At 38.4% G+C, this 25,270-nt stretch overlaps 10 protein-coding genes across 10 annotated transcripts; all 10 read right to left on the bottom strand.

Moving 5' to 3' along the window:
• Positions 1–92: 92 nt before the first annotated feature.
• Positions 93–3,866, bottom strand: LSM04_005076 (putative domain NUC173; the record flags this gene model as incomplete). The annotated part of the gene is made up of 1 exon (XM_067331815.1): positions 93–3,866. The coding sequence occupies one exon, from the start codon at positions 3,864–3,866 to the stop codon at positions 93–95; it is 3,774 nt and encodes a 1,257-aa protein (XP_067190203.1).
• A 435-nt stretch (positions 3,867–4,301) lies between these two features.
• Positions 4,302–5,918, bottom strand: LSM04_008271 (UDPGP family; the record flags this gene model as incomplete). The annotated part of the gene is made up of 1 exon (XM_067331813.1): positions 4,302–5,918. The coding sequence occupies one exon, from the start codon at positions 5,916–5,918 to the stop codon at positions 4,302–4,304; it is 1,617 nt and encodes a 538-aa protein (XP_067190241.1).
• Positions 5,919–6,573: 655 nt separating this feature from the next.
• Positions 6,574–8,793, bottom strand: LSM04_003750 (uncharacterized protein; the record flags this gene model as incomplete). Its single annotated transcript, XM_067331812.1, has 1 exon — positions 6,574–8,793. One exon carries the CDS (start codon positions 8,791–8,793, stop codon positions 6,574–6,576), a length of 2,220 nt encoding a protein of 739 aa, XP_067190189.1.
• Positions 8,794–9,698: 905 nt separating this feature from the next.
• On the bottom strand, positions 9,699–10,592 carry LSM04_007397 (uncharacterized protein; the record flags this gene model as incomplete). The annotated part of the gene is made up of 1 exon (XM_067331811.1): positions 9,699–10,592. One exon carries the CDS (start codon positions 10,590–10,592, stop codon positions 9,699–9,701), a length of 894 nt encoding a protein of 297 aa, XP_067190225.1.
• A 325-nt stretch (positions 10,593–10,917) lies between these two features.
• LSM04_009316 (uncharacterized protein) lies at positions 10,918–11,367 on the bottom strand (the record flags this gene model as incomplete). The annotated part of the gene is made up of 1 exon (XM_067331810.1): positions 10,918–11,367. The coding sequence occupies one exon, from the start codon at positions 11,365–11,367 to the stop codon at positions 10,918–10,920; it is 450 nt and encodes a 149-aa protein (XP_067190261.1).
• Positions 11,368–11,999: 632 nt separating this feature from the next.
• On the bottom strand, positions 12,000–13,727 carry LSM04_008134 (DNA recombination and repair protein Rad51-like; the record flags this gene model as incomplete). Its single annotated transcript, XM_067331809.1, has 1 exon — positions 12,000–13,727. The coding sequence occupies one exon, from the start codon at positions 13,725–13,727 to the stop codon at positions 12,000–12,002; it is 1,728 nt and encodes a 575-aa protein (XP_067190239.1).
• Positions 13,728–14,195: 468 nt separating this feature from the next.
• Positions 14,196–15,437, bottom strand: LSM04_006698 (uncharacterized protein; the record flags this gene model as incomplete). Its single annotated transcript, XM_067331808.1, has 1 exon — positions 14,196–15,437. The coding sequence occupies one exon, from the start codon at positions 15,435–15,437 to the stop codon at positions 14,196–14,198; it is 1,242 nt and encodes a 413-aa protein (XP_067190216.1).
• A 1,030-nt stretch (positions 15,438–16,467) lies between these two features.
• LSM04_007716 (uncharacterized protein) lies at positions 16,468–18,408 on the bottom strand (the record flags this gene model as incomplete). Its single annotated transcript, XM_067331807.1, has 1 exon — positions 16,468–18,408. The coding sequence occupies one exon, from the start codon at positions 18,406–18,408 to the stop codon at positions 16,468–16,470; it is 1,941 nt and encodes a 646-aa protein (XP_067190232.1).
• A 618-nt stretch (positions 18,409–19,026) lies between these two features.
• LSM04_007223 (uncharacterized protein) lies at positions 19,027–20,223 on the bottom strand (the record flags this gene model as incomplete). Its single annotated transcript, XM_067331806.1, has 1 exon — positions 19,027–20,223. The coding sequence occupies one exon, from the start codon at positions 20,221–20,223 to the stop codon at positions 19,027–19,029; it is 1,197 nt and encodes a 398-aa protein (XP_067190221.1).
• A 1,889-nt stretch (positions 20,224–22,112) lies between these two features.
• Positions 22,113–25,262, bottom strand: LSM04_008920 (uncharacterized protein; the record flags this gene model as incomplete). The annotated part of the gene is made up of 1 exon (XM_067331805.1): positions 22,113–25,262. The coding sequence occupies one exon, from the start codon at positions 25,260–25,262 to the stop codon at positions 22,113–22,115; it is 3,150 nt and encodes a 1,049-aa protein (XP_067190253.1).
• Between the last annotated feature and the right edge of the window lie 8 nt (positions 25,263–25,270).

The following is a 25,270-nucleotide window of genomic DNA, read 5'->3' as shown; positions in this document are numbered from 1 at the left end:
AAAGATTTCTTGTACTTCTTTCCATTTAAAGTATCAACTGTAATGTTACGACGGCAAGAAATACGTTATCTGTTTTTTCCTCTTTTTCTTCTTTATTTGCCACCTTCTTTCTTAGAGGTGCGTGCCAATTTCGCCTTATTTCCCTTTAAATGTTCGTGCACCACCGCCTCCAGCCGCTGCACCGCCTCCCGCTGATGTCGTTTATTCATATACTGCCGGTTCAGTGGGACGTAGGCGAATGGGGCCATATTCCCCCGCTTCACATCGCCCTGCCCGCGTCCCTTGAACTCTTCGCCCTTTCGGATGTCTTCCTCGACTCGCGCCCGCTTCAACTCCCGCTTCTCCCGCTTTTGATCCCGCAGTTTGGCGATTTGGTTCACGCCGGGACCCACGCGGGACTCCGCCGTCGACGTGGCCCGCTCCACCGCCGCCCCACTGACCTTATTGCCATACCGCCGCATCAATTCATCATTCTCAAAGTCCTCGGCATCGGCACGTGTGCGTTTGCCACGTTTACCCAACGCGGCATCATTTAATGTATCGGCGTGGATTAATCCGTTATTGCGACGGAGTAGACGTTCGGCCATCTCCTGTCGCCGCTTATGCTCATCGCGTTTACGTTTATCTTCCATGCTCATAATGTGTAGTTTACCCTCTTGGAACTCAATATGCATGTTATCCAATTCATCACCACTATCATCATCATTGTGGGGTGAGTAAAAAGATGGTGAAGCATGTGTAGAGACAAAACTTGTTACCCCACCTTCTTGAAGTAAATCACGTTCAGCATCATCTTCTGTACCAGCCTTCAAAGCAACTCCAAGGAAGAGTCGATCAAATTCATTCTTCTTTTCATCTACACGCTTTTTAAGTTCGCGTTCCTCTTTCTTCTGTTCACGTCTCATCATTCTATGAGTGTATCGGAGGAAGTTCTTTGAACCAATAGGGAATATGGGTTCAAGACTTTCAAAAGTAAAACGTTTAATACACTTTTCAAGAAGTACACGCATTTGTACACGTGTATTACTAGATACGCGTGGTTGTGATGTTGTTAACGCAATAGCGAGTAACAATTTTGGTAAAGATTTCTCTACTGCTTTAGCGATAAGTGGACAACGTTTCATTAATTTTAATACCATACGTGCAAACATAGCAGCCGCAGAACGTACATCTAATGCAGTAGATTCCATCATACGAAATCCAAGAGCAATAGCTGAATTAAGATCCTCTTCTGGTAATTCTTGATGCGTTACATATACTAACTTCGCCATGGCTACTAAAGTACTTGAAATCATCCATGGTGTTTTTCCAGAGAAACCGGCAAGTACAAGATGTAAAAGCATATTTACAGGACATCCAGAACCAACAAGATATCGTTGCATTTTCTCTAAAAGGTCCATTGAAGCTGCACGTGTTTCACTAGAACGTTCACGAGAAAGCATTATAGTTTCTCCCACAGTAGCTCGAATCATTGAAACAAGTTGATCAGGGTGATACATCTTACATGCATCAAGAGCCCAAACAAGACAACGTAAACGCATTTTTGTTCCTGAAATTGTAAGATGTTGTCTACCAACTGTTAAGATACCTGCAATACGAGGAAACATAGGGAATATTTCTTTTATACGATGTTCAAACATAGCATATAATAGTTTATACGCTTTTTTCTGAAGAATACGTGATTCCGGAGCAGGATCCATAAGAACAGGTTCGATAATATCATTAAATAATTTTTCAATATGTTCTGCAGAAATCTGTGAAACTATGGCGCATGAAATATCAAGAACCATTCGACGTTTTCCAGTTAAAGGCTCATGACTCGCTTTCTTTCCTGGAATAATTTCTTTTTCTTGGGTCTGTCGCATAATATTCATACCAAGATCTAGAATACCCTTAAGAATTACCTGCATAACATCAGCTGTACAAACACGTGAGAAACTCTGAATAGCCAAGAGAACAGCTGTGGAATCATGGGTTTCAAAGGTATTGCAAAGTTTTGGCATAATATTTACACTGAATTTTGCAATAATATCTTCACATACCTGTTTTGCACTTTCTTGTGAAATACCATGATAAACATGACGATTCCATGTAGGATCATTAAGGGCAAGAAAGTATGTATCTTCTTCCAAGGTATTTTTCTGTTGAAGTGTACGTTTTCCTCGTGAAACTCTCTCACGTTGATCTTCTTCAAGTTTTTCCTCTTCCATATATTCATCACCTTCTTCAATATCATTATTATTATCATAATCATCATCGAGAGAAACTGCAGTTGAGAGTTCATAATATCCATCACAAAGAACATGTAATGCTGTGGCACCGGTATCCACAAAAAGAGCATGTGATAATAAACCAACTAATTGTTTAGCAACATCACGGAATGATTCTTTTGTGATAATACGTGGGTAATGACAGAAACCAACACCTACACGCCAGTATTGTTGTAGTAATGATGTCCACCTAATAGAAAACTCTGTTCGTCGTTGCTTTTCATACTCCAAGGCGACATTCCGAGTAAACTGAATAAGAGGAAAAAAGTGTTCAACAAAAAATGGTAGAGAGTCATGGGAGGCAATACGACGGAGAACATTAATAATATAACTGTTTGCCCAAACCGCTTCTTCCGCAGCCGCATCTCTTCCATTCATTTCAATATCATAGGCTTGACGTGGATCAAATGGAATAATTTCCACAAATTCACGAACCGACATACCTTTTCCCATTGCCACCATCACACGTTCAATCTTACCATTAAGTTTAGAATCATCCATACCTCGAAGTTTATTCAATACACGTAAAAGGAAAGAAAAGGATGGAAAACGTTTCGTAAGGGGTAGTGAATCACCAGCAGGAGTACGCTTAAGATAATTTATACGTTCAAATAATGCTTCAAATATTTCAAGTGCATATGCCCAATAAACTTGATGATGTGGTTTTAATAATTCCAAAAGTTGATTAGATACAATTTCTTCAATAGTCTCACGTCCTTCTGAAGATTCTACTATATAAGGAGAAAGTGTACGTTTTAAAAGCGAACATAGTTCTGAAACTGTAGCTGAAACCACACTTAAAGGAGCATCTGTAAAATTACCAATACACAGTTCTACAAAACGTGGAAGTGCTTGAACAAAAAATTTTTGATTCTCATTAAGAGAGTAAACAGAAGTTGGAGAATCTCTTATAGGACGTTGATGTGATGTATTTAACGTACTACAAAGGGCTGCATGTTCAAGAAATTTACGAAATACAACCACATACATTTGCATAGCATCCACACGTAATTTACTTGGTTCTAGACGACAAAACACCTTAAGAACCTTCATAGATGGTGCTTCAATAGATAATATGATTTGTTGTGCAAATTTCATTGCCTTTGCAACAACCAAATGATTACTTGTTATATTTTCTGCTATTATTTGTTCCGTTAATGTTATAGCGGCTTCCAATTGACGCAATAACACTCCTTGACTTAAGCGTGGGGCACAAGCAGATAAGATAGCGAGAATGTATGGAATATGATGTTTCTTCGGTGATCTCGACAGTGCAGTAAAGGCTGCCATAAAGAGTGAGAGTGGACTGACAGCTTCACCAAGACCCTCAATAGACTCCACCAGACCGTCCTGAACACATTTTAAAATAGTGTGATCAAATGTTTTATGCGTTTTTTTATTTTGCGCTGTTTGTACACGTTTGGCTACCACCTTCTTTACTTCCGCCTTTTGCATCTCCAATTTTTGTTGTTTGGCCGCCATTACTTGTCGCCTTAACTGCAGGAGTTTTTGTCGACTTAAATTGGCGCCTTTTCGTGCACGTTTGAGGGCCATTTTGGGGTTCCCAGCCTTTCCCGCCGCTTTATGAACTCCCATACCTAATAATAATAATAAGTGTGTATGAGGGTGAGTGAGTGAGTCTCGTTCTACTGTTTATATATATAAAGAAAGAAAAGACAAAGAAATGGGGTTTTTTACAGATAGTGTGAGATGTACACAGAGATAATAATAATGATAATAATAAGATTCGGAGACACAATAACAACAATAAATAAGGAAAATAAAATTCCACCCTACGAATGAGCATGTGGAATGAAAAAAGAAAGCAACCATTAGAAGAAGTTATATATATATATATATATATATATATATATATAAGAAAGACATGGATTTCAACAGTCAGGGTATATTCTTTTGATAATCATGCTTTTGTTTTTGTTTTTTCTTATTTCTTTTTTGTTTTTCCCTCTTTTCTTTTTGCCCTTCCCTCACTTTCTACACTACTTTGTAAAAAAGAAAAAAAAAGAGGTGTTATACATTGGAGGTCTCAAACAAAATTTCCTTCTCACTCTGAATAATAATTTTATCACATGATTCATGTACGATCTGATGAATAGCACGAGAAAGATATGGTTCAAGTCCCTCCCCTTCACTTGAGACAGCCGTAGATATCTCTACTGAGATCTTTCCACGTTGAAGTAATTCAACTGCAGATGCCGCATCTTTTGCCTTTTCACCTTTACCGCAAGCAACCGACTTCAGTGCGGCAATCAACCAGTGTGTGTGCAGTTGCGTTAAAAGCCGAACTGCCTCCGCTGGTGTATCACTCAATGCCCCATCTGCGTTCTTAATTGGGGCAAATTCCTCATTACGGTTAACTTGCATAATACGAAATCCATCATCACCCTTACTAATACTATTAATAGTATTAGTATTAGTAGTGGGATGATCATAACAGTCCTTAACAAACCGGAAGAGATCAAAAATGAACGCTTCTAGTTTAACACCCATAACAGTACCATTAGCGGTTAATATTTTTTTACGTGCGGCATGATATTGTGTAAAAGATTTCATCTTCTCTGCGGCAACTTGTAAAAAGCGAAGACTACAAAGATAACAGGATATATTGGCACAGTTAAATTTAAGTTCTCCTGTCTCTGCATCCACTTCAGTTGCTCTTTTTCCTATTTCAGTATACTCCACAACGCCCCATTCTCCATCCACACGTGCGTAAACACCAACAGACTCTTCTGGGGAAACTTTAGGGCTCGATTTTACCACAACATGCGCATTCTCTTTTACAGCATAACCAATAAATAATGGATCTGCAACCTTAGAAAGAATATTATCTACATTACCAAGTTGCAGATATTTAACTCCAAGTTCCTCCATGCGTTGTATGAGAGAAATCTTTTCACCATCTTGTGGTGTTGATAGTGCGGCGTATACACCTCCATTTCCACCTGGTGAAATACACATACGACCAGAGGATTCCATAAGTATCTTTCCACTCTTTTCATCATAACATGGAAGAGAAAACTGTTGAAAGAAGTGTACTTGTTCCTTTTCAAGTCCAAAGTAATTTTTATCTTGAAAGAATTTTCGTGTTTGACTGTCATTTTGGGAAGAAGTCATTATAAGGAGTTGAATACGCCCAGATGGAATCCCTCCACAGTAAGAAGTCGCAAGTTGTTCACGTTTGCGTATTTTTTCACAATGCAATTGAAATAATGACTTCCTCATTCGTAATCCATTGCATGTAAATAATCCTTTTGGTACATCAGCGCCCAATCTTGTACCACTACCGCCGGCCAAAATAATAAATGCGACTTGTCCGGCGTGAATCGCATTATAGCCAAGTCTCTCCAATTGTATAGTATGATCAGTATTCGTTTGACGTTCAGCCTGTAGATCAAAGAGAAAACTCTTAGGTGGTGGTTCAACAGAAACGGCACCACCTGCAATCTTGTGTTCCAAACTGTGGCGAAGGACGTTATTAAGATGACAGAAATCTACATTCGAAAGTTCTGTCATTAACTGTTGGGATAACGCCGCTCGATCCACCGCAGTTCCGTGCTCGAGAACAGCCAAAACATGTTCTTGACCAGCCTTTGCCAAGCGAGATGTGGCTTCTTCAATCACTCCCATTTCGCGTTATGACGAGTCTTTTTAATGTACCCCCTTTTTTTTTCTCTCTCTCTACTTCTACTGCTTATTGTCCTTCTTGCTGTTCTTTTCGAGCTTGACACTCCCGAGTTGTAACTCTGAATACTTCTTCCTTTTTTTCTTGTTCTTATTCTTATTCTTCTTTCACGTCTTCCAACCTTTCGCTACTGCGATCGTAGGCGATGAAATTAACTTCTATGACAGGAAAGATACACCCTTAAACCTGGTTAAAAAAAAAGGGTGTAGGGGTGGAAAGAAGGAAAGAAGACAAAAGAAAAAAAATAAGCGTAGTGAAGAAAGTATGAGAATCACAATAAAAAAAGAAAATGAATGGATGAAAAAAAGAAAAAGAAAAAATAGATAGATAGATAGAGAAGGACTAATAGTAACGCTATCTCTCATGGTCTGCGTACGTGTATATGTTTGTGTGTATGTGAGAGAGAGAGAGAGAAAGAGGGAATGAAAGAAGCAAAAGAAAATAATAACGCAACACAGCTAATTCTTGTTTTCCATTCCTTTCCTTTTTTTTTTTCAGATGTTTCCTGTTGAATCCATATTGCAACTCTTATACGCTTTTTTTTTCTCTTTCTTCTTCTTTTTTCCTTCATTCTTATTCTTTCCCTCTTTCTTTACCTACCTATGCAGTTCCCTTTACTGCTGTTGGTGGGGCCATCCATCTTGCGTAGTCCTCCGCCCGTGCATCTGTTGGGAATCCGGTGTTATCTAAATAACGTTTGGCAAATGGCACATAACGGCCAATATGACGTGCCATTTGTGTTTTTTCATCTTGTAAACCATCACGTATTTGCAGGGTTTCGTCATCCTCACTGGCGTGAAGCATTGTTTTCCATTCCTCTTCCACGAAACTGTCTAGGAGAGATGCTGCTACACTTACTTTTTGTCGATTAACACGTCTTACAGTTTCCTTGTGGTATTCTACTGCGGTTTGGTATAAGGCACGGGCAAGGTAGTAAATACGTTTTTCTAATTCCTTGTGTTTGGCCGCTGCTTCTTCGCTATGCCGCTTATCTGGAAGTCCAACATGGGCTAAAAAGGAAATATGTGGATCTTTTTTAATTATAGCTACAAAGTGTGGTAGTGTTGGAAGATACGGTATCATGGTTCCACCGGCCATTGTTATACGTTGACTGTTACTTGCCTGTACATCTTCGAAGCTGTACCTATAAATATCTTCTGTTGCAGAATCATAGACTTTAAGAGCATCTATACCTTTACGTGTGAGTTTATCACGTTCCTCTGCTCGTACCGCACGTGGGTTAAAGTAACTCCAATCCGAATAACTGGAGAAAACGGAAGGATTATCATCAACATGAGAACTCCTAAGCAATTTCTGAAAATTCACAATATCATCTCGATGATGTTTCTGCTGAAGACGACGTAAATCTTGTGCTCGACTATCAATAGCAGCAGCTACATTTCGAGGAAAAGATGGTAATAAAGGACCACGTTTCTCTGCAATTACATTGGCAAGGCTAACACCCTCCATAGATCCCCGTGAGGCATCTGAAGAATATGGCCTTGTGAGAAAACCATGTGCCGTTGGAAATTTTACAAATGGATTTTCTGATACAATTAAGTTAAATTCACCAAAGAGAAGAACCTTAAGAAGCGGTAAATTTTCTTCACAACGCCACAACATATCAATGGATGGATACGAATTTGGTGGTAATAATGGACGATTACCTTTTCCCTTACTTTCACCTTGAGATTTTTGGCTATTTTTACTCTTGTCATTCTTATTATCATTATTCTTGTTATCTGAATCAGCCGTGGTATCCTTTGTATGTTCTGTATTAGCAGATCGTAAAGCTTCAATTACCTGTTTTACCTCTATATCATCCTTTGGTGGAGGATTAGAAAAGAGTAAATCAGCTGCATTAGGTTCTCGATGACAACGTAAAACAACGTGGGCCTCAACAGCATTATCAATGTAATACTTTTTGACTAGATACAAAAAGTAATAATAAGCATCCAAAGATGGACACTTTGCTGCAAGTGGATCAGGCTTTTCGGTATCCTGATTTATACTTCCTGATGTTGTTGCTGATGATGTCGTTTTGGGTATAGGTGCGAAGATAGTCTTATCTACGGCATCAAATATATACCGAAACGAAGGAGGATATGACTGTTTCCTCTCTGAAAGAATAGCTCGATATAGTAAAGCCTTATCCCATATCGCCGTCGCATCCAATGAACGGTCAAGTACCATATTTTTAAATAACTCCACAAGATGAAATCGTGTACAGCGATCGATATGAATAGCGGGAAATTGTGGTTGTCGTTCAAAGAGATCAAGCATTCCTTGTGCCTTTGAAACCGCATCCAACGTTTCCTGCGCCTCTCGTCGTTTTATTTCACCCGCCATACGGCGAAAGGAGTGTGTTGGTCTAAGAAACATTCCCGGTGGTGGTGCCCCTGGTAGTTTTCTAGTATTATTATTATTATTATTATTATTATCCCCAACATCTTCAGCAGCAGAAGAAGATCCCGCCTGACTACTAATAATATTTCCATTAAACTTCTTCTCTGCGGCTGCGCGGGCATCCATGTACTTTCCTTTCGTCTTATAACAGCGGTAGAGCCAATCGAGATAATCAGGGGTGTAACTGAGACGTAGTGGACCGGGATTTGTGATGAGTTTTTCAAAACTCTTCGCATCTCTGGCCCGTACGCCACGTTCCATTGCGTATGTGAAATTATGTACGGGATTAAATTGTCCACGAGTTGTAATACCACGTTTTTGTTGTTGTTGTTGTTGTACACATTCCATTGTGGTGAAGGCAGAAACTGTAAGAGAAACATAGCCTAATGTGCGGCTGATGGTACGTCGCCGCATTTTCTTTTTGATTATTTCCCTTTTTCTTGTGTGTGTGTGTGTGCTTCTCTTTTCAACTATTGTTTCTTTCTTTTTCTTTTCTTTTTTATCTGCGAAATGTAATGATATTGGGAATCGTTACTAATATAGTCTGTGTGAAGGTATACAGTGTGGGTACCACCAATGCGTTTAAACAACAACAGAGCTGGGGCGGGCGGGTCAAACCCTTCACAATGCTAAACCTCACACAACAATACTAATATAAAAACAATAATGATAATAATAATAATTATTATTATTATTATTATTATTATTAGTAGTAGTAGTAGTAGTAGTAGTAGTAGTAGTAGTATTAGTATTAAAGAAGAAAAAGAAAATGAAACAAACAAAGCAGGAATAACAGAAACAAAAGAGATTATTGTAATCATTCTCATTTCCAGAGGATGTGACAGCAGGGGTAAGAGAATAACAACAAAAAAAAACAATACAATAAAAAAAGAAAGAAACATCATCTCGTTTTTTTGTTTTTCTTTCTCTCACTCTCTCTCTCTCATTCTTCTCGAATGAGAACTTCTCTACATCATTGTCGCCATCTAATAGCAGATACAAAAAAATGAAAAAGAAATAAAAGGAATAAAAGGAATAAGAAACAACTAAAGAGAAAAGAAAAACAAACAAAGAAAGAAAAAGAAAAGAAAATAATCAATCAAAGAAAACTGAAGGACTTCATATATAAATCGCCACAATGTACATTTCCATTAGAGAAATAAAAATGCTTCCATTGTCAATCCTTCTATCATTTCCTTCTCCATCCCTTACAATTTCCATCCCCTCTTTTCTATTCCTTTCTTTTTCTTTTTTATTTTATTTCTCTTTTTCTTCTTCCTCCTTCTTCTTCCCTCTCTTCCATCCATCCTTCTCTGCTTTTACAGCTCAAATGCAATATCGTGATTGATATTACCATCACCCATGTAAATGGTTCCATACTTCTTTGTCTCTGGTACGTGATAAAACACCGATCCCACAAACTTCGCACTCATGCCCAGCACCGCATTGTTCACCGGATCATACCGCAAGCGCCACACACCCCCGGGCAAATCATCGCTGATCGGAAAAAAGACGGCATCCAAATTCTGATCCTCCTCCAACCGCTCCAGTCCAGACTTCTCATGCCGCTGCGTTCCCTCATTTCGGGCAATAAGCGTCAGGTATGGATTCTCCGCCCGCAGGTGATAGTAATTACGCAGGGAGAGGGCCTCATCATATGTACGGGGAAGTCCAGTGAAGGCAATATTGCGTTTGACTTCCGGTGGTAAAGTGGCATTGCGGAGTTCGCGGTAATACGCCCCTCGTGGGGCCACGCGGCAGTGAAAGTCATGCGCCTCAATAAACAACACGAGTCGCAGGGATTCTTTATAACTGGCGGTTATGCCGGTTAACTCATCCACCACCCGATACTCATACGATGGATCCCCCATGAATGGTCCACGCATGCGGTACATTAACATTTGTTTTTGCTTGGTGTTTAGAGTTTCATCCATTGTACGTTCCATCAATGAGTCGGTGGTGCCGAGAAAAACAAAGGAGCGGCCTTCATCAATGGAGTAGTAAATCACCGGCTGGGCCACGAGATCATCATTAAAGGCCTGTACAATCGTGTAGTCATTCTTAAAACCATAGACCTTGCCCCATACAAGCATAGTGCGGCATTTACTCTTTTCCATGAGAAGTGGTAGTGATGTGGCCAACGCTACACGTTCACTTGTTGAGAAAACATGACCCGTGGCGTGCGAAAAGGCAAAGACGTCGGCTAATGACATTTACTCTCTCTCTCTCTCCTTCTTTCTCTCTCTATATTTATATATATATATATATATATATATCTACACAGTGTTTGTATTTCTTTGTTCGTGCAACGTGAGAGATAGAGGAGGGGGAGACGGCGTAAAGCGGTGAAGTGGACACCTATGTGTTGTTAAGAGAAAGAAAGGAAAAAAAAAGAAAGAGAAAAAGAAGAAAAAAAATCAATAATAAGTTTTTATTAAAGAAAATTTAATAGAGAAAAAAGCAAGCAAGAAACAATATAAACATTCAAATATCCAATAAATTGAGAGAAACAAAGAAATAAGAAGGATAATAAGTGGATTAACTTTTCACTTCCAGACTAGCCGAAATATCATCCCGCTCCGAATCACTCAAGAGCGAGCAAACATCTTCCAATAAAACTAAAACATCATCTTGTAAAAGTTTTGTAACTTCAGTAATTTCATCATGCAATTTAAGTTCTTCAGAATAATAATGATTACATAGATCCATTAGATAACTTTGAACAGTAGCTTCCTTTTCCATTAGGTCGAGGTTTTTATTCAATTCAACGCAAAAACATTCAATCTCACTCGCCCCTATATAACTTTTATCTACTGCAGTTTTCTGAAGGTTCTTCCAGCACGTTGCATAGTTCTGTAATTCCACACTAAGTGAACTCCTCCAACTGTTATTTTCTATTCTTCTAGACGTTTCACTATTCACTTGTTCTTGTTGATCTTCTTGTTGCTGTTTTCTATGCCGTTGTTCCTCAAGTGCCTCCTGTTCCATGAGAGTTTCTCTGGAGGAGAATAAGAACAACAATCGCTGCTGAATACTATTCAACAGTGTTGTTTCTGTACTTTGCGATGATGGCGGCAATCCCACAGATGTGCGTAGAAGTGGTAATACAATCTTAATGGGACGAATCACGGATTCATACAATTACTCTGCTTCTTTTTCATAAAGTGGGAGTTCAGACTTCTTTTTACACTCCGGTTGTATAATAAGAACAGATTCTTCTTTTTCATTTTCATTTTCTTCTTCTTCTTGTTGTGTATTGCTAGCGGTCCATGACCCAACTTGTCCCATTGAAAAGGTTTAATCTATATATATATATATATATATATAAGATATTGTTACAATTTTTTATTTATTCTGCTTGTATGGCCACTTTTGCCATTCACAGTGATGATATGTCTATCACAGAAGAAGAAAAGGCGAAACGTAGAAAAATATATATATATATATATATATATATATATATATATATAAAGCAAAAAAATTGTAAAAATAAAATAAAAGACATATCATCTGTCAGATAATCTCTCACACCTGTAAAACTCTGCAAGTAAAGTATATGTGTTTCTGTTGTTGTTTTTTTTCGTTCCTCTCCCTTTAAACCAAAAAGTATAAAAATAATTTTACAATTCCACCCGAAAAACATCACGTACACCCTTCTGACTTATAGAGAAACAACACTCCCCACGAGGTTGTGTTGGACTCTTCACAAGCCGCGCCACACGGTGCTGCACAGCATTCACCACACTATTACTATTGCTGCTATTAATATTAGTGCATTTACTGCTGTTATCAACACTACAACTATTACCACTACTAACACCATCTATGTTTATTGTTGGTGTGGCGATAAAAACAACATTCTCATGGCATCCCTCTTTATTATCTCTGGTCATATTATTACCCAATGAATAGTGTTTTTGCATAAGCAGGAGACGTGTGGATAAACCATATGCCCAGGAATCTCCTAGAGCAGGAACTAGAAGATGTGATTGTTCCGCTGAGTTATTATTATTATTATTATTATTATTATTATTATTATTATTATTATTATCTATGGTACGACTTGTTACTTGATTACTTACAACAATACAGAGTTTATGCTCACGTGCATGTTGCTGTAATATTTGTCCACAACTAAAAAGAAGGCGAGATCGTTGCCAAACAAGCTGCTTAGACTCCATAGAAGTATGACTCTCCTGCATCTCAATAGTCTCTATTATTCCCTGTTTATTATTATTATTATTATTATTATTATTATTATTATTATTATTATTATTATTATTATTATTATTATTATTATTATTATTATTATTATTATTATTATTATTGTTATTATTATTATTATTATTAAGAGAAGCCCCAAACTGAGTAAAGGAACGAAATGGAAATGCAATAGAATCAATCACTACCATGCGTATTCTTGGATGTGAGGCAATATACGCGGGAAGCATATGTAAGAATGCCATGAGTGAAACTAAATCTGTTATACGAATGTACTGTGTTTCTCGAAGTACATACTCCACTGTGAAGAAATCCCCTATAGCAGCCATAGATGATGTATTATGTGTCGTTTCATTTCGGTTTCTCTTGCGAGATGTGGGAGATACTATAGTCCCACTATTATTATTACTATTATTATTATCATTATTACTATTCCCACTACATGATGTAACCGTCAATCCATCATCGCCTGCTACTGTAACACTTCCACTATAAAAACCCTCCGACTCTTGACGAAGTATAATACGTTTAACTTGCATAACAGCAGCAGAGACAATTTCTCGAAAACGTTCCGGCACAAAACTGCCTTCGGTATCAATAAACAAACACGCCCCGTGTAATCCACCTAATTCAGCGGGTAATGCACAATTCACGGCGAGCTGCATTAACAATTGGGTCTTGCCCACACCAGGAGGACCACAAATTTCACACACCGCCCCCACCGGTACACCTCCACCAAGCAATACATCTAAACTACCGCAGAATGTAGTCACTCTTTCTATTCCTGCAGTTTCTTCTATTTCTATCATTTCCTGCAGTGTTCGAATGGCGGGGGGTTTCGCACTTCGGTGGATATGAATAAGATGTAGTATCTGTACAGCTTCATCGCGTGTGAGTTGTGGGCATCGCTGCAGAAGAGAAGGGAGGGCTTCATTTAACAGAGAATGCGATGTTTCATCAACTTCTTTTTCTTCTCCTTCTTTCGTTCTTCTTTTTTTTATTGTTGTGTTTTTACCCACACCTGCATAGTGTTTTATTTGGGGAATGTCATCTATCCACATTAAACCGGCATTCTGCAGTTTTGCCTTAATGGAAGGACTGAGAAAACTGCAGTGCTCGATAGACATTTCACCTCCTTTTCGTCTCAAATATACATATATATATATATATATATATATATTATTTATTTATTTATTTATATTAGTTTTCGTTATTGGTGAAAAATAGGAGAAATATGCCATAAAGTGAATGGGGAACAAATAAAAATAAAACAAAATAAGCAATTAGAATCCACATAACACAAAATAGTTCAATTCTTCAAGAAAAAAAGTATCCATTAGAAGCGTTGTAGCCATATTCCTGGAGCAGAACATACGCAATAGGTAAAAAAGGGGAACCAAAAGGACAAAAAAAAAACATGATACCCCTGCAGATCTTTTTTTTTATTTTCTTTTTATTGGTGTCACTGTGAAATATAAATAATTATGACCCCATGTTACGATCAACTATCCACGGTCGCTGCTGCTAATGTATGTGTCTCTACCGTGCAAAACTGTTGTCATATGCAAACTTTATACGACGTCTATTAACGTTATTCAACTAAAACAAGGTCGAAAACAATAATTAGATAAGGCTGAAGGGAGAGGCCACACACGAAACCCCGAAAATAAACTCTCACGTTGAAGCATGATACACACCGCCAACCGCCTCATTTCAGCCGAACTAAGCCAAGAGGAAGGAAATGTATCCATTTCTCTTTTTTCAGTATTCTCCGTTGATAATGATGATGAGGTTGATGGATTAACATCAATGACAGGTCTCCACACATTCGGAAAATTATTCTGATGCAACTGACGCTTGACAACCCTGTTATTCATAACTTGTACAAATAGTAGCATAAGCGGCGGCAGGGAAAAGGAGGTTTCACTATTTAGCGTAGTGAAGGATCTCGAAAGAAAGGCATTCAGTTCCCCATAGTCCTCTGTTGTCACCCACTGAGCCATACGAGTAACAATGCCAAACACATTATTATTATTATTATTATTATTATTATTATTATTATTATTATTATTATTATTATTATTATTATTATTATTATTATTATTATTATTATTATTATTATCCCTCTCACATTCGCTGCTATCGTCAGGCAACTCAGACATTTCTTTACTGTCTTTCGGCACAGATTCTACAAGACGCATCAAAACCTCCGCTCTGGCGTAATCTTCCGTATACAAACAGTATAGCAACGCACAAATAAGCAAGACCGCTCTATCTGTTAAAGAAGACGTTCCCAAAGTGGATTCACTACCAAAAAAGAATGCAGAAGCTTCTCTTGATGAATCTTCAAAAGTATTACTCGACAATATAGATGACAAAACAGAGCTTAGAAAGTCAATGTCGCTGAGAACAGTCGCCATGCAAACAGACCACACATACACATGCACTGAAAGTTGAGTTAGTTCTCTCCCTTCACTCATCTCAGTAGTATCAGAGACAGTAGTAGTATTAGTAGTAGTCGCCAAAATGCCAGTTTGTTGAAAGGATTCTCCACCACTACAAACAGAGAATGTCTGACAGTTTCGCAACGGCACTAACTCTTGGTTGATCGCCTTTAACTGACTCGCAATCCGTTCCACACGAGAGTGTAGTACTTTGATCTCTGTACTGGACATACTTTCCACTCTTCCACTATATTCATTGATGATTGTGGCCCACTGCATCTTCACATCATTTAAGGATTCCTGCAATTCTGAACGAGAACGCCGCAGAGTGGGCATAGTGCGGGTATAAACACGGCGAAGTATACCATCGTCATCACTATTTCCAAAACGCATTTCTCTTTACTTTACAGACTTTTGTTCTTTTTTATTTATTTTTGCTTGTTTCCCTTTTTTTTTTGTCGTTATAAAGACGGTTTTAGCCGAATCCGTGGGTTATTTCCCCGTATTGGACTATCAAGCAATAAAGAGAAAAATGTTTAGAGAAACGCACACACGCACACACACAATTTCACTCTCACTCTCACTATCTATCCCTCTGACACAAGAATTAAAAAAGAAAAGAAATCATAAAAGAAAAAAAAATTACATATTTTATTTCTGTACATAGAAGTTTCTTATTATTGTTGATAGTTTCATGAAACATGTTTAATATGGCATTTGTTAGTCTGCCATTTATTTTCCATGAGTGAAAATTTGTATTTATTGTTTGCCTCATTTTGAGAGGCTTCCCCCACTCCCTCTCTTCTCCACTGTTTAAACAGAGAAACTGGAAAAAAAGAAATAAAAAGGGCAAATAACCGTTCAAAAATAAAGAAACGAGAGAAAAGTGATAAGAGAGCCAAATAAACTTGGTAAACGGGAAAACTATATATATATATATATATATAGAAAAAAAAAGAGGAAAAGGAAACCTATTAAGCTATTTCCATAAGTATAGGTTTACGTCAAGACTTATTAGTCTACCCCCTTTTCTGTTTCATTCTTCTCCTTTTTATTATTACTATTATTATTTTTTCGTTTGCTTTTCTTATTTTTTCTTTTTTTGGATTTCCCGTCAACCTGATTTTTTCTCACTTTCACTTTATCTCTCATTATCTGCAATCCAAACGCCTCAATCAAAAAATCAGCAGAAGCCTAGTTTACATCAAAGTACCCTTTTTTTTTCGCCTCTCAAACGAACGCGTCTATTTTTTGTTTCTCTTTTCTCCAACAAAGATAAAAAGAGAAAAAAAAACAGCAAGAAAACAAAAGGACAAAATTAGTTCAAATAGTGAGTGAGAAATACACACACATAAAGAACCACAAGGAGAGAGAGAGAGAGACAGGCATACATACAGAGAAGAAAGAAAGAAAATCACTTCATTTAATATTCCTTGAGTAGATGCAGCATCATGAGACAAAATTCATCGTAGTAAAGCTTCCCACGCGTTCTGTAGGCAAAACTGTCAAGCAACTTCTCTGTACGCTTCTTCATTAGTTCGTCATACATTGCTTTTTTCTGCGCATCATGACGACGAATAAGAGCTTGTAAGGGAGTAATTTGTACTGCAGCAGCATCACTGTCTTTTCCATCGGCATTTTCTTGTTTCAACAAGAACTTATCCTTTTCTTTAGTAGCAGTAACAGTAGTATTAGTAGTACTGGTTATAGGGGGTAAAAAATCCTCCTTCTTGTAACTTCTCTGTCCCATCTTCTTATCTTTGAAGACCCCCAAACCCACTGCACAACGACATTCTGCCATTTGGAGAAGTGTTCCATCTCTGTCTTCATATAATCCTAATGGATCTATCTGACTAAGTACGAAACTAATTCCCTTCTCTTTAATAAATCCTTCTTGATTTTTATCCAATACGTTGAAGAGTTCCCGTGCATTCTTCTCATTAATAGTACCAAATTCCGTTAAAAAGTTTTGAAGAAGATCCCTGTGAAATTCCGCTGGTGTGGCTCGGTAAGGTATAACAACATCCGTCTTCTGCTCCTCCCCCTGTTGTAGTTGTAGTTGTTGTTGTTGTGTTTCTTCTTTTTGCAGTTCCATCGTTTTTCTGTTTTCTCCCGTTGAGGCACTCAGGCATCTTCCACCGCCGGAGGAAAAGAATGGCACACGCTCCAGTTTGTGTATTCCTGTTTCTTTACTGGATGCAATATGCCCCCTTGTCTCCTCCGGCACTGTATTTTTCTCTCCATTCAACTGTGTGCTCTGCCCCGGTGCCGCCGCTGTTAACCGGCGATACGGGTTTGGCGCCACACTCGGATACGACGAAACATCACTGGCCGTTCTAAATGAACCTTGATCTATTCCATCTACGGCTGTTGCTGTTGCTGTTGACGTTGTTGAGATTCCACCAACTCCACCAACTCCTGTTGCTGTTGCTGTTGTTGTTGTTGTTGTTGCTGCAGCGGCGGCGACTTCTGCGGCATTTGCGGCGGCGGTAGCGGCGATCGCTTTTGATCCATCGGCGTCTTCCTGCAGTTGTGCGTTAATACGACGTTGATGGCGGAGTTCCCGCCAAAGCCGCATCCACGCATTTAATGCCTTTTCCATCGTCTGCAGGACTTCCGCACGTGGAAGTGTGGGAACAGCACTATTATAATTATTATTATCACTATTAATATTATTACTCTTATTCTTATTATTACTACTATGGCCGAGTGCTGCCCATTCACAATATGTGTTTTCCACCTCCGTGTACTCCTGTGCCTCTTCCATCTCCATACGTTTGTGTGTGTGCACAACAGGGGCGAGCGATAACACGTACTGTTCTACAGCTGAAACAATACGATGTGTATAGCGATCCCAGAACTCTGCAATCCGATTATACACCGGATCCCGACACTTTACAGGACTCTCTAATCCTCCCACCGTATACTCCTCCGCCACATTTACGGCAAAGCTGGTTGTAATTTCCAGAAAACACCGCTTGGGGTGTGCCGTTACCGCCGATACACGTATATGCATTGTGGCTCGCACTAATTGATTGGTGCCATTCACGCCAAACGGTGTACGATACGCATCTTCGCGACTGCACGGCACATACTCCATATCCACACAACACCGCCCGGTCAAATCCCGCACATCTGCGAGGGATTCCCGCAGAATTGCCCCATCGTAGTCGGGCAACGCCAGTGTAATGCGGCGCAAAGCCCCAACACCCGTCGGCGCACTCGAATTTTCGAGTAAACAGCAGGAGATGAGACCATCGCGGCCGTACTCCTTAATGCCAGTGATGTCTTTAAATAGTCTAGAGACTAAGTACGGTGGGACTCCAATCACAGCAGAGGCATGACACTCAGATGTGATGACCATTGATGGTAAATAATAATAAAAGATGAAGATGATGAATCGTAAGGGATCAGTTCTAATATTTTCTCCTTGTTTTTTTTTTGTTTTGCTTTGCTTTCTTTCTTTGTTTTTCTTCTTTTTCGTTCTTATGTCCTCCACCCTTTTCTTTGCCAGATTCTTCCCTTTGAGTTTGTGTCTCAAAGAATTAGCGTGACAGAAAAAAATAACAATAATAATAATAATAATAATGAGAGAAATGTTAACATACAGGAGGAAAATTGCTGGTAGGAGAATAACGTACAAGAGGAAAAAAAAGAATAAAAAACAATACCCCACAAAAAATGAGAAAATGAAAATAAAGAAATAGAATCTCGTGTAGTGAGACACAGTATATAAAAAAAACATAACTTCATCATCCTGGTCACGTATACATTCCTCACCCACCCTCGTGAGAGAAAAAATTTGCACTAAAGTTTTACTTGACTTCTTTATATATCCACTTCACAATTTCTTTTTTTTCTTGTTGTTGTTTTGATATCGGTCGTTTAATATGGGATTAATTAATATGGTGAATATATATATATATATACCATTCCTCTTCCTCTTCCTCTTCCACTTCCTCCTAGTTCTCTCCTCTCTTTATTACATACGAGTTACTAGCAGGTTTACAGGTGAAACACGTGCACAGACACTTCTCAGACTCTCTAATGTCGCCACAGTTTCCCCACGCTGTAATGCCGATATGGCGCGAATATACCACAATAACAAAAGCACAGAAGCGCTAATACCACCGGCGTCTTTTCTACGCAGTACATTCTGCGTGAAATATCCCCATGGATCTCGCCATACTTCACGTGTTTTCATCACATTATCTCCGTTTTCCTTGTTGTTGTTGTTATTAGGGCGAATAATACGACGACAGGCCCAACGGAATGTACGCCAGAATACATACGCCACTCCACCGCATATACACAAACTCTCCTTCACAGGATCTACAGAGAGTTGCAGCTCTTCCTCACTCTTCTTCCACCGCACAAAGTGTGCAATAGTGGGTAATGTATGCAAGAGATTAATACCCCAATTGGAGATAAGTTGCATGGTGAGAAGTACATTCACATCTGTACGACGAAGGATATCCATACCATGGACTCCAGCCGTCATTGCACTAGTAGAGCTGATAATAATAATATTACTATTATTACTATTATTATGTGTGGATATTAATAAGGGAGTTGTTGTGACCGCCGCCAACGAGAGGGCACACGACAATAATTGAGAACTCAACACATAACTAATCATTCCACGTGTTAAGAAGAGTGGCAAACACAGACCCGTCATGGTACTTACCAATAAAGTGGCAAATATCGCTAATGAGTCCCACGCCACCCAACCAATTGGCCCAAAGGAATATCCAAGCGCTACCGCCGATGTACACAAACACGCCATACGTCCCGCCTCTAGCATCATATCACGTGGAAGTAAAAGCACTAATGTAGATGGCACAATTGTTAGAGCAACGGGGATTACAATGGGAATCTTTGGAAATACGCAAAAAGCGGCCCCACCAACAGCCATAAACATCATTCCCACTGTTGAGAGGGAATAGACTCGCATTAAATGACTTCGAGCGGCGGCGTAGCGTTGTGTATTACCCAACGGCTCTGTCCTCGCCTTTACACGCATCACAACATCATCCATCACATTTGTTAAACGCTGTGGGAGTAATTTATGCAGAAGACCCACACGATAACATAATGCAATACCGTAACCGCCCACTACAAACCAAGCAGCACGGCGTAGTGGTGTTGGGGATGAACCTGTATCCATAGTAGATGTCATTTCACCTTGTTATTTTTTATGCAATTATATATATATAGATAGATAGATAGATATTCTCTCACTAGGGTGTTGGTGTGCGAGATGGTGGAGTGGAAATTTTTCCTTCTATAAATAATAGGATAAATGGAGAAAGAAAGAAAAAAAGATATTTGTATATTATGAAGGATAAAAGGAATGAAGAAGAGTAATAGCAATAATAATAAAGGGATAAAGAGGGAAGGGAAAAAAGAAAGAATATATGTACACAGTAGAGGTATAGGGATTACGAAAAAAAAACAGGAAGAATGAAGGGGGAAACACCAAATAAAAAAAAAACAGAAAAGAGATACATAAGCATATAAAAACACATGCGCAGACTATTTTTCTTCCCCCTTTCTCCTCCTCTCTTTTTTTTCCCTATCTTCATCCTTGTAATAAATGAAGAAGACACACGTTCGTAATTTTTTTTTCGACTTTTATCGCAGCAAACAGAAAAATATTATATATATATATATATATATATATATATATATATAAGGAAGGAAAAAAAGCAAAAGAAGCAAAATGAGAGTAATGAGTGTATACCTACATATATTTTGTATTGCGAAGCGTATACACTCTAGTTCATTTATATTTTGAACGTTGAAACAAACGTGTAATCAGTTATTGATTTTCTTTTATTTATTTTCTCCCTTCTCCTTGTTTTCTATCTTCCTCTCTTTTCTCTACCGTTATTGAAGGAGAAAAGACCAGTTAATAAGAATGACGTCTACTCTGTGGAGAATGAAATATGGGATATCAATAAAAAAGAAAAGGAACTAAAAATAAAACTCCCTTCAATTTTAATATTCCCCTTCCACAAATAATTTAAAAAAAGCATTTCACCGTCGTTAGCCTGCACAATATTAATATATATATATATATATATATATATATATATATATATATATATTCTTTTCGAAAACAATGCAGATCAACTATTCAGGAGTGACAAAAATAGGAGTGGCAGAAAACATACTGAATGCTTGCACTTTAACCTTCATCTATTTCTCTCCCTAACTCGTTTCTTCTTTTCGATTTTATTTAATTTATACTTTTTATTCTTTCTTTTTTGATTTGTCGTTCTCTAATAGAATGAGAGAGAAAGCCCTTCTCTAGAAAATGACTCACGGGCCTCACACAGTACCGGTCTTCATCAGCAGAGAATCCACAGCAATATATGTAAATAAAGTAATAGTCCATGAAAGGGAAAGTCTGTAAAACTCTGAGTGTGCACGTGTGTGAGAAAACGCGTGTGCACACGTGAATGAAATGAATAAATGCATGAATCGACAACAATGAGATAATAATAATAATAATAATAATAATAATAATAATAATAATAATAATAATAATAATAATAATAATAATAATAATAATAATAATAATAATAATAATAATAATAATAATAATAATAATAATAATAAATGAATGAAGGATAAATGAGAACAAACAATGGAAAAAAACAATAAAACCAAACGTACAATGAACGTTCCGTCGTAGTAGTGTTCTCCTTCATGTTGCTGCTTCTGTTAACAGAAGAAATATCTCTCTTTTTTTCTTTTCTTTTCGTAAAGGGCGACTGTAATCCAAACATTATTATTTAAGAAGAGACAACAGCAGCAGATAGTGATAGGGAGAACAAATTAAAAAAAAAAGAGAGAAACACTAAAGGTTGTAAAAAAAAAAAAAAACAAAGAAGAAAGTGATGGGTTTCCTACTCAAAATCTACACAACCATTTATAGGCCAGATTGCACCCCAACCTAATAAATGGACTAAATAAGAATAAAAAGAAGAAGCACAAGAATAAGAAATGTACCTTATTTTTTTTATTTTCTTTTTTATTCCTCTACCTCTGCCATTACCCTCATCAATAACGTAAATCTCGACTATTCCTCTGTTGCTGTTCCATCTCATTATCTGCTAACTTCAACATCTTGCTAAATGCCGCACTGCCAATATACTCATCCAGCATACGTAATATAGGAAGCACAAGTGAATTCCCGTCATTTGTGGATTCCCCAAAGGAAGTGTCTCGACTCTTCTCAGATGTCGCCGTTCCCTCTGTAGTTGCATCCATATTACTATTATTATTATTATTATTATTATTATTATTATTATTATTATTATTATTATTATTATTATTATTATTATTATTATTATACCCCATCTCCATCATTCCCTGATCCCGTATTCTCTCACCTAATCTATACATCTCATTTAACACGGAACTCCCCGACGAGGAGGCGTTTAACAGCATATTTCCAATTAAAAAGGTGAGAGAAGTGAGGGAGGGACTTTCTTTGCGTGTTGCTGGATATGACTCACCTGGACAGACTGAATTATACCGCATGAGATTCACCGCGGGTGGTGGTAAAAGACCCACAAGTGTAACATACCTTCTTGTAGTAGTTATTGTATTTGTAGTTGTAGTTGTAGTAGTAGTAGTGGTTGAACTATCAACACTTTGCGAAGGTGTAGATCGCCGTTGTGAAGGTCTTTCTGCACTTCCACGTCCATCATCACGTTGTCGTGAGAAGTAGACGATGTTTTCAAGTGGAACTAAATCCACTTCTTCTAGTCGACAGGCGTAATCTTGTAAAAGCTGTCGTCGCTCCAGTTCAGAGAAAATGTGCAGTACACGCCGGGCATATCCATATCGTGTGATAACAGCAGTAGAGGACATGGTAGTGGGGTGTTCTTCCACTGTTTGTGCAAAAGAACGTGCAGGGGCGCTATCGGTTGGGTGAATGGCATAACGTAAATTCATATATAATGTAGGCGGTACACGTTGATTTTGTAATGCCTTTGGTACACGATCTGGTAAGGTGATACTCTCTAAACGGAGAAAACCAAATCCTTTATGGATATCAATAGAAAGATCTTTAGAGATGAGAAGACCACCATGGGCATTGCCTGTGGGATCGGCTTGAAACCATAGTGCATCAAAGATAGATCCCCACAGTTCTTCATCATTATCGGTTGTTTGTACAATTCTTTCAAGTGTCTCAAGATCTTTCTCAAGTCGAAAGGCAACAGGAATGTCAAGAATACGTGAAGGTGTTGAGGCGTTTGATACAGCAGATGTCGGTGTATTCGTGGTAGCCCCATTACCGCCCAAACAATTAGAATAATGATGATTCTTATTCATATTCATATCGTTATTGCTATGGTTACTGTTGTTGCTATTGTTACTGGTACTACCATTGGGTAAAAACATCAGTTCCTGTTGTACCAAACGTTCCGCCGCACCATTTGTAACTAAACTGAGAAAACAACGAAGAACGGCGTTTAATTCATCAATGTGGGATTGTGCGGCGGCAAAGTTAGAACTGCTGTCGCCTACAAGACGAATAAGATTGCTTGTGATATCATCAATACCAGAAAGAAGGAGATCACTTGGCCATCGACCCAGTACCACTTGCATACAGGTATAACGTAATGATAAACACATCCAATGTCGGTAAACTGTTTCACGAACAACTCCAACATTCTCAAAGCCCAATGCTGATTTTGATAAACGTAAAAGTGACATAAATACTTCACATACTTCATCCACATGACGTGGTAATTGGGTAGTAGTATTAGTAGTAGAGATATTTGAAGCCGACATAGATCCCTCACGAGATGGTATAGGAGGTAATCCCTGTCTTGAATGCCATTTAAGTGGTTTTAATGGTTTTTCACCGTCTTTAGCTGCGATAGCCAGATGTCTTACTAGTTCTTCATGTGTAGTACCAGAACGATATTGAATCCAAGAATCATAGTGCATGAGAAATTCTTTTCCAATACGAGTTTGTTCTTCAAGCATAGCAATATCATCTTGTAAACATTTATATACTACCATAGCAGCACGTCGACTTTGTAAATATTGTTCACGTGTTACACCAAGCACAACCCCATTTTCTTGACGTTCATGAATTTTCTGCAATAAAACTGTAATAACTTCACGCTCCTGTCGTAATGCTCTTATAACAGTATCTAAGAGGCATTGTACCTCATCACTAAAAGATTCTCTTAACGAAGAAGTGAGGGCTACACTTTTAAGATTATCAAGATAAGATCCTGAAGGATCTACAATAGAAGGTTCACGTCCACGAGATACATATTGTGCATGTAATGCATGCTGCAGCATCATTAAAACATGTTCCGATTGATTGTGAAATTCCTGATATCTGTACTTTTCCTCCGTCGTGAGAAACGAACTCGCAGCGGCGGTAATAGCCAGTGGTGATAAATGTTGACGAAATGTTCGTGTACTTGAGTGCATGCGATGTCGTTCGGCCCGAATCACATCATGTCGATCCTTCTCCAATGTACATACGGCTTCTACAAACGAAATACTTCGAACGGCTTCTTGTAATTCCTCTTCGCTTGGCATTCCCGCCTCTGAAAGAACATATTCTAATTGTCCACGGGCCTCCTGCAGAGAACAGAGAGAGTGGGAGGCGACCCAGCGGGTGTACCAGCGAACGACCGAGGCTTCTCTAGAGACATCTGCAAAGCATGCATCTTTTCCCATGACCTCAGTAAAGAATTGTAGAGGATCTAATTTAGCAGGTTCTTTTTCATTTTTTCTTTTTCCAGGGGTTTTTCCTTTAGGGGTTTTATTATCGTTACTACTACCAGTAGTAGTAGTAGTAGTAGTGGTAGTAGTGGTAGTAGCAGTAACCCCACGTAACTTTTCCTCATTCTGTAAAAACATTTCAATACCATACACTTGATCACGTAGATTTCCAATAACACTCTCCAAATTATATGGAACAGGTGCCTGGTAAGATGCAGGGGCTTCATCACATACAATAAATGGAAAACTTGGAAATTTAAGAATTCCAAGTACTTTCGCATCTACTGTGCGGAATGCTGGTTCAATAGGAGGTTCAACAGATGATGTTCCATCATAATCCTCATGTGTGTTACGTAGTTCTTGACGTAGGAGAGCTAATATGTTTATCTCCTCTGTTACCCGCTGTGGAGTTGCCGCCGCAAGAGTATTCTTGCCTTCTCTAAGCTCAAGCATAAGTGCAA

The sequence above is a fragment of the Trypanosoma melophagium genome (assembly GCF_022059095.1).
Source record: "Trypanosoma melophagium isolate St. Kilda chromosome Unknown ctg29segment0, whole genome shotgun sequence".
Classification (NCBI taxonomy): Eukaryota; Euglenozoa; class Kinetoplastea; order Trypanosomatida; family Trypanosomatidae; genus Trypanosoma; species Trypanosoma melophagium.
This window is presented reverse-complemented; position numbering and strand designations above follow the sequence as displayed.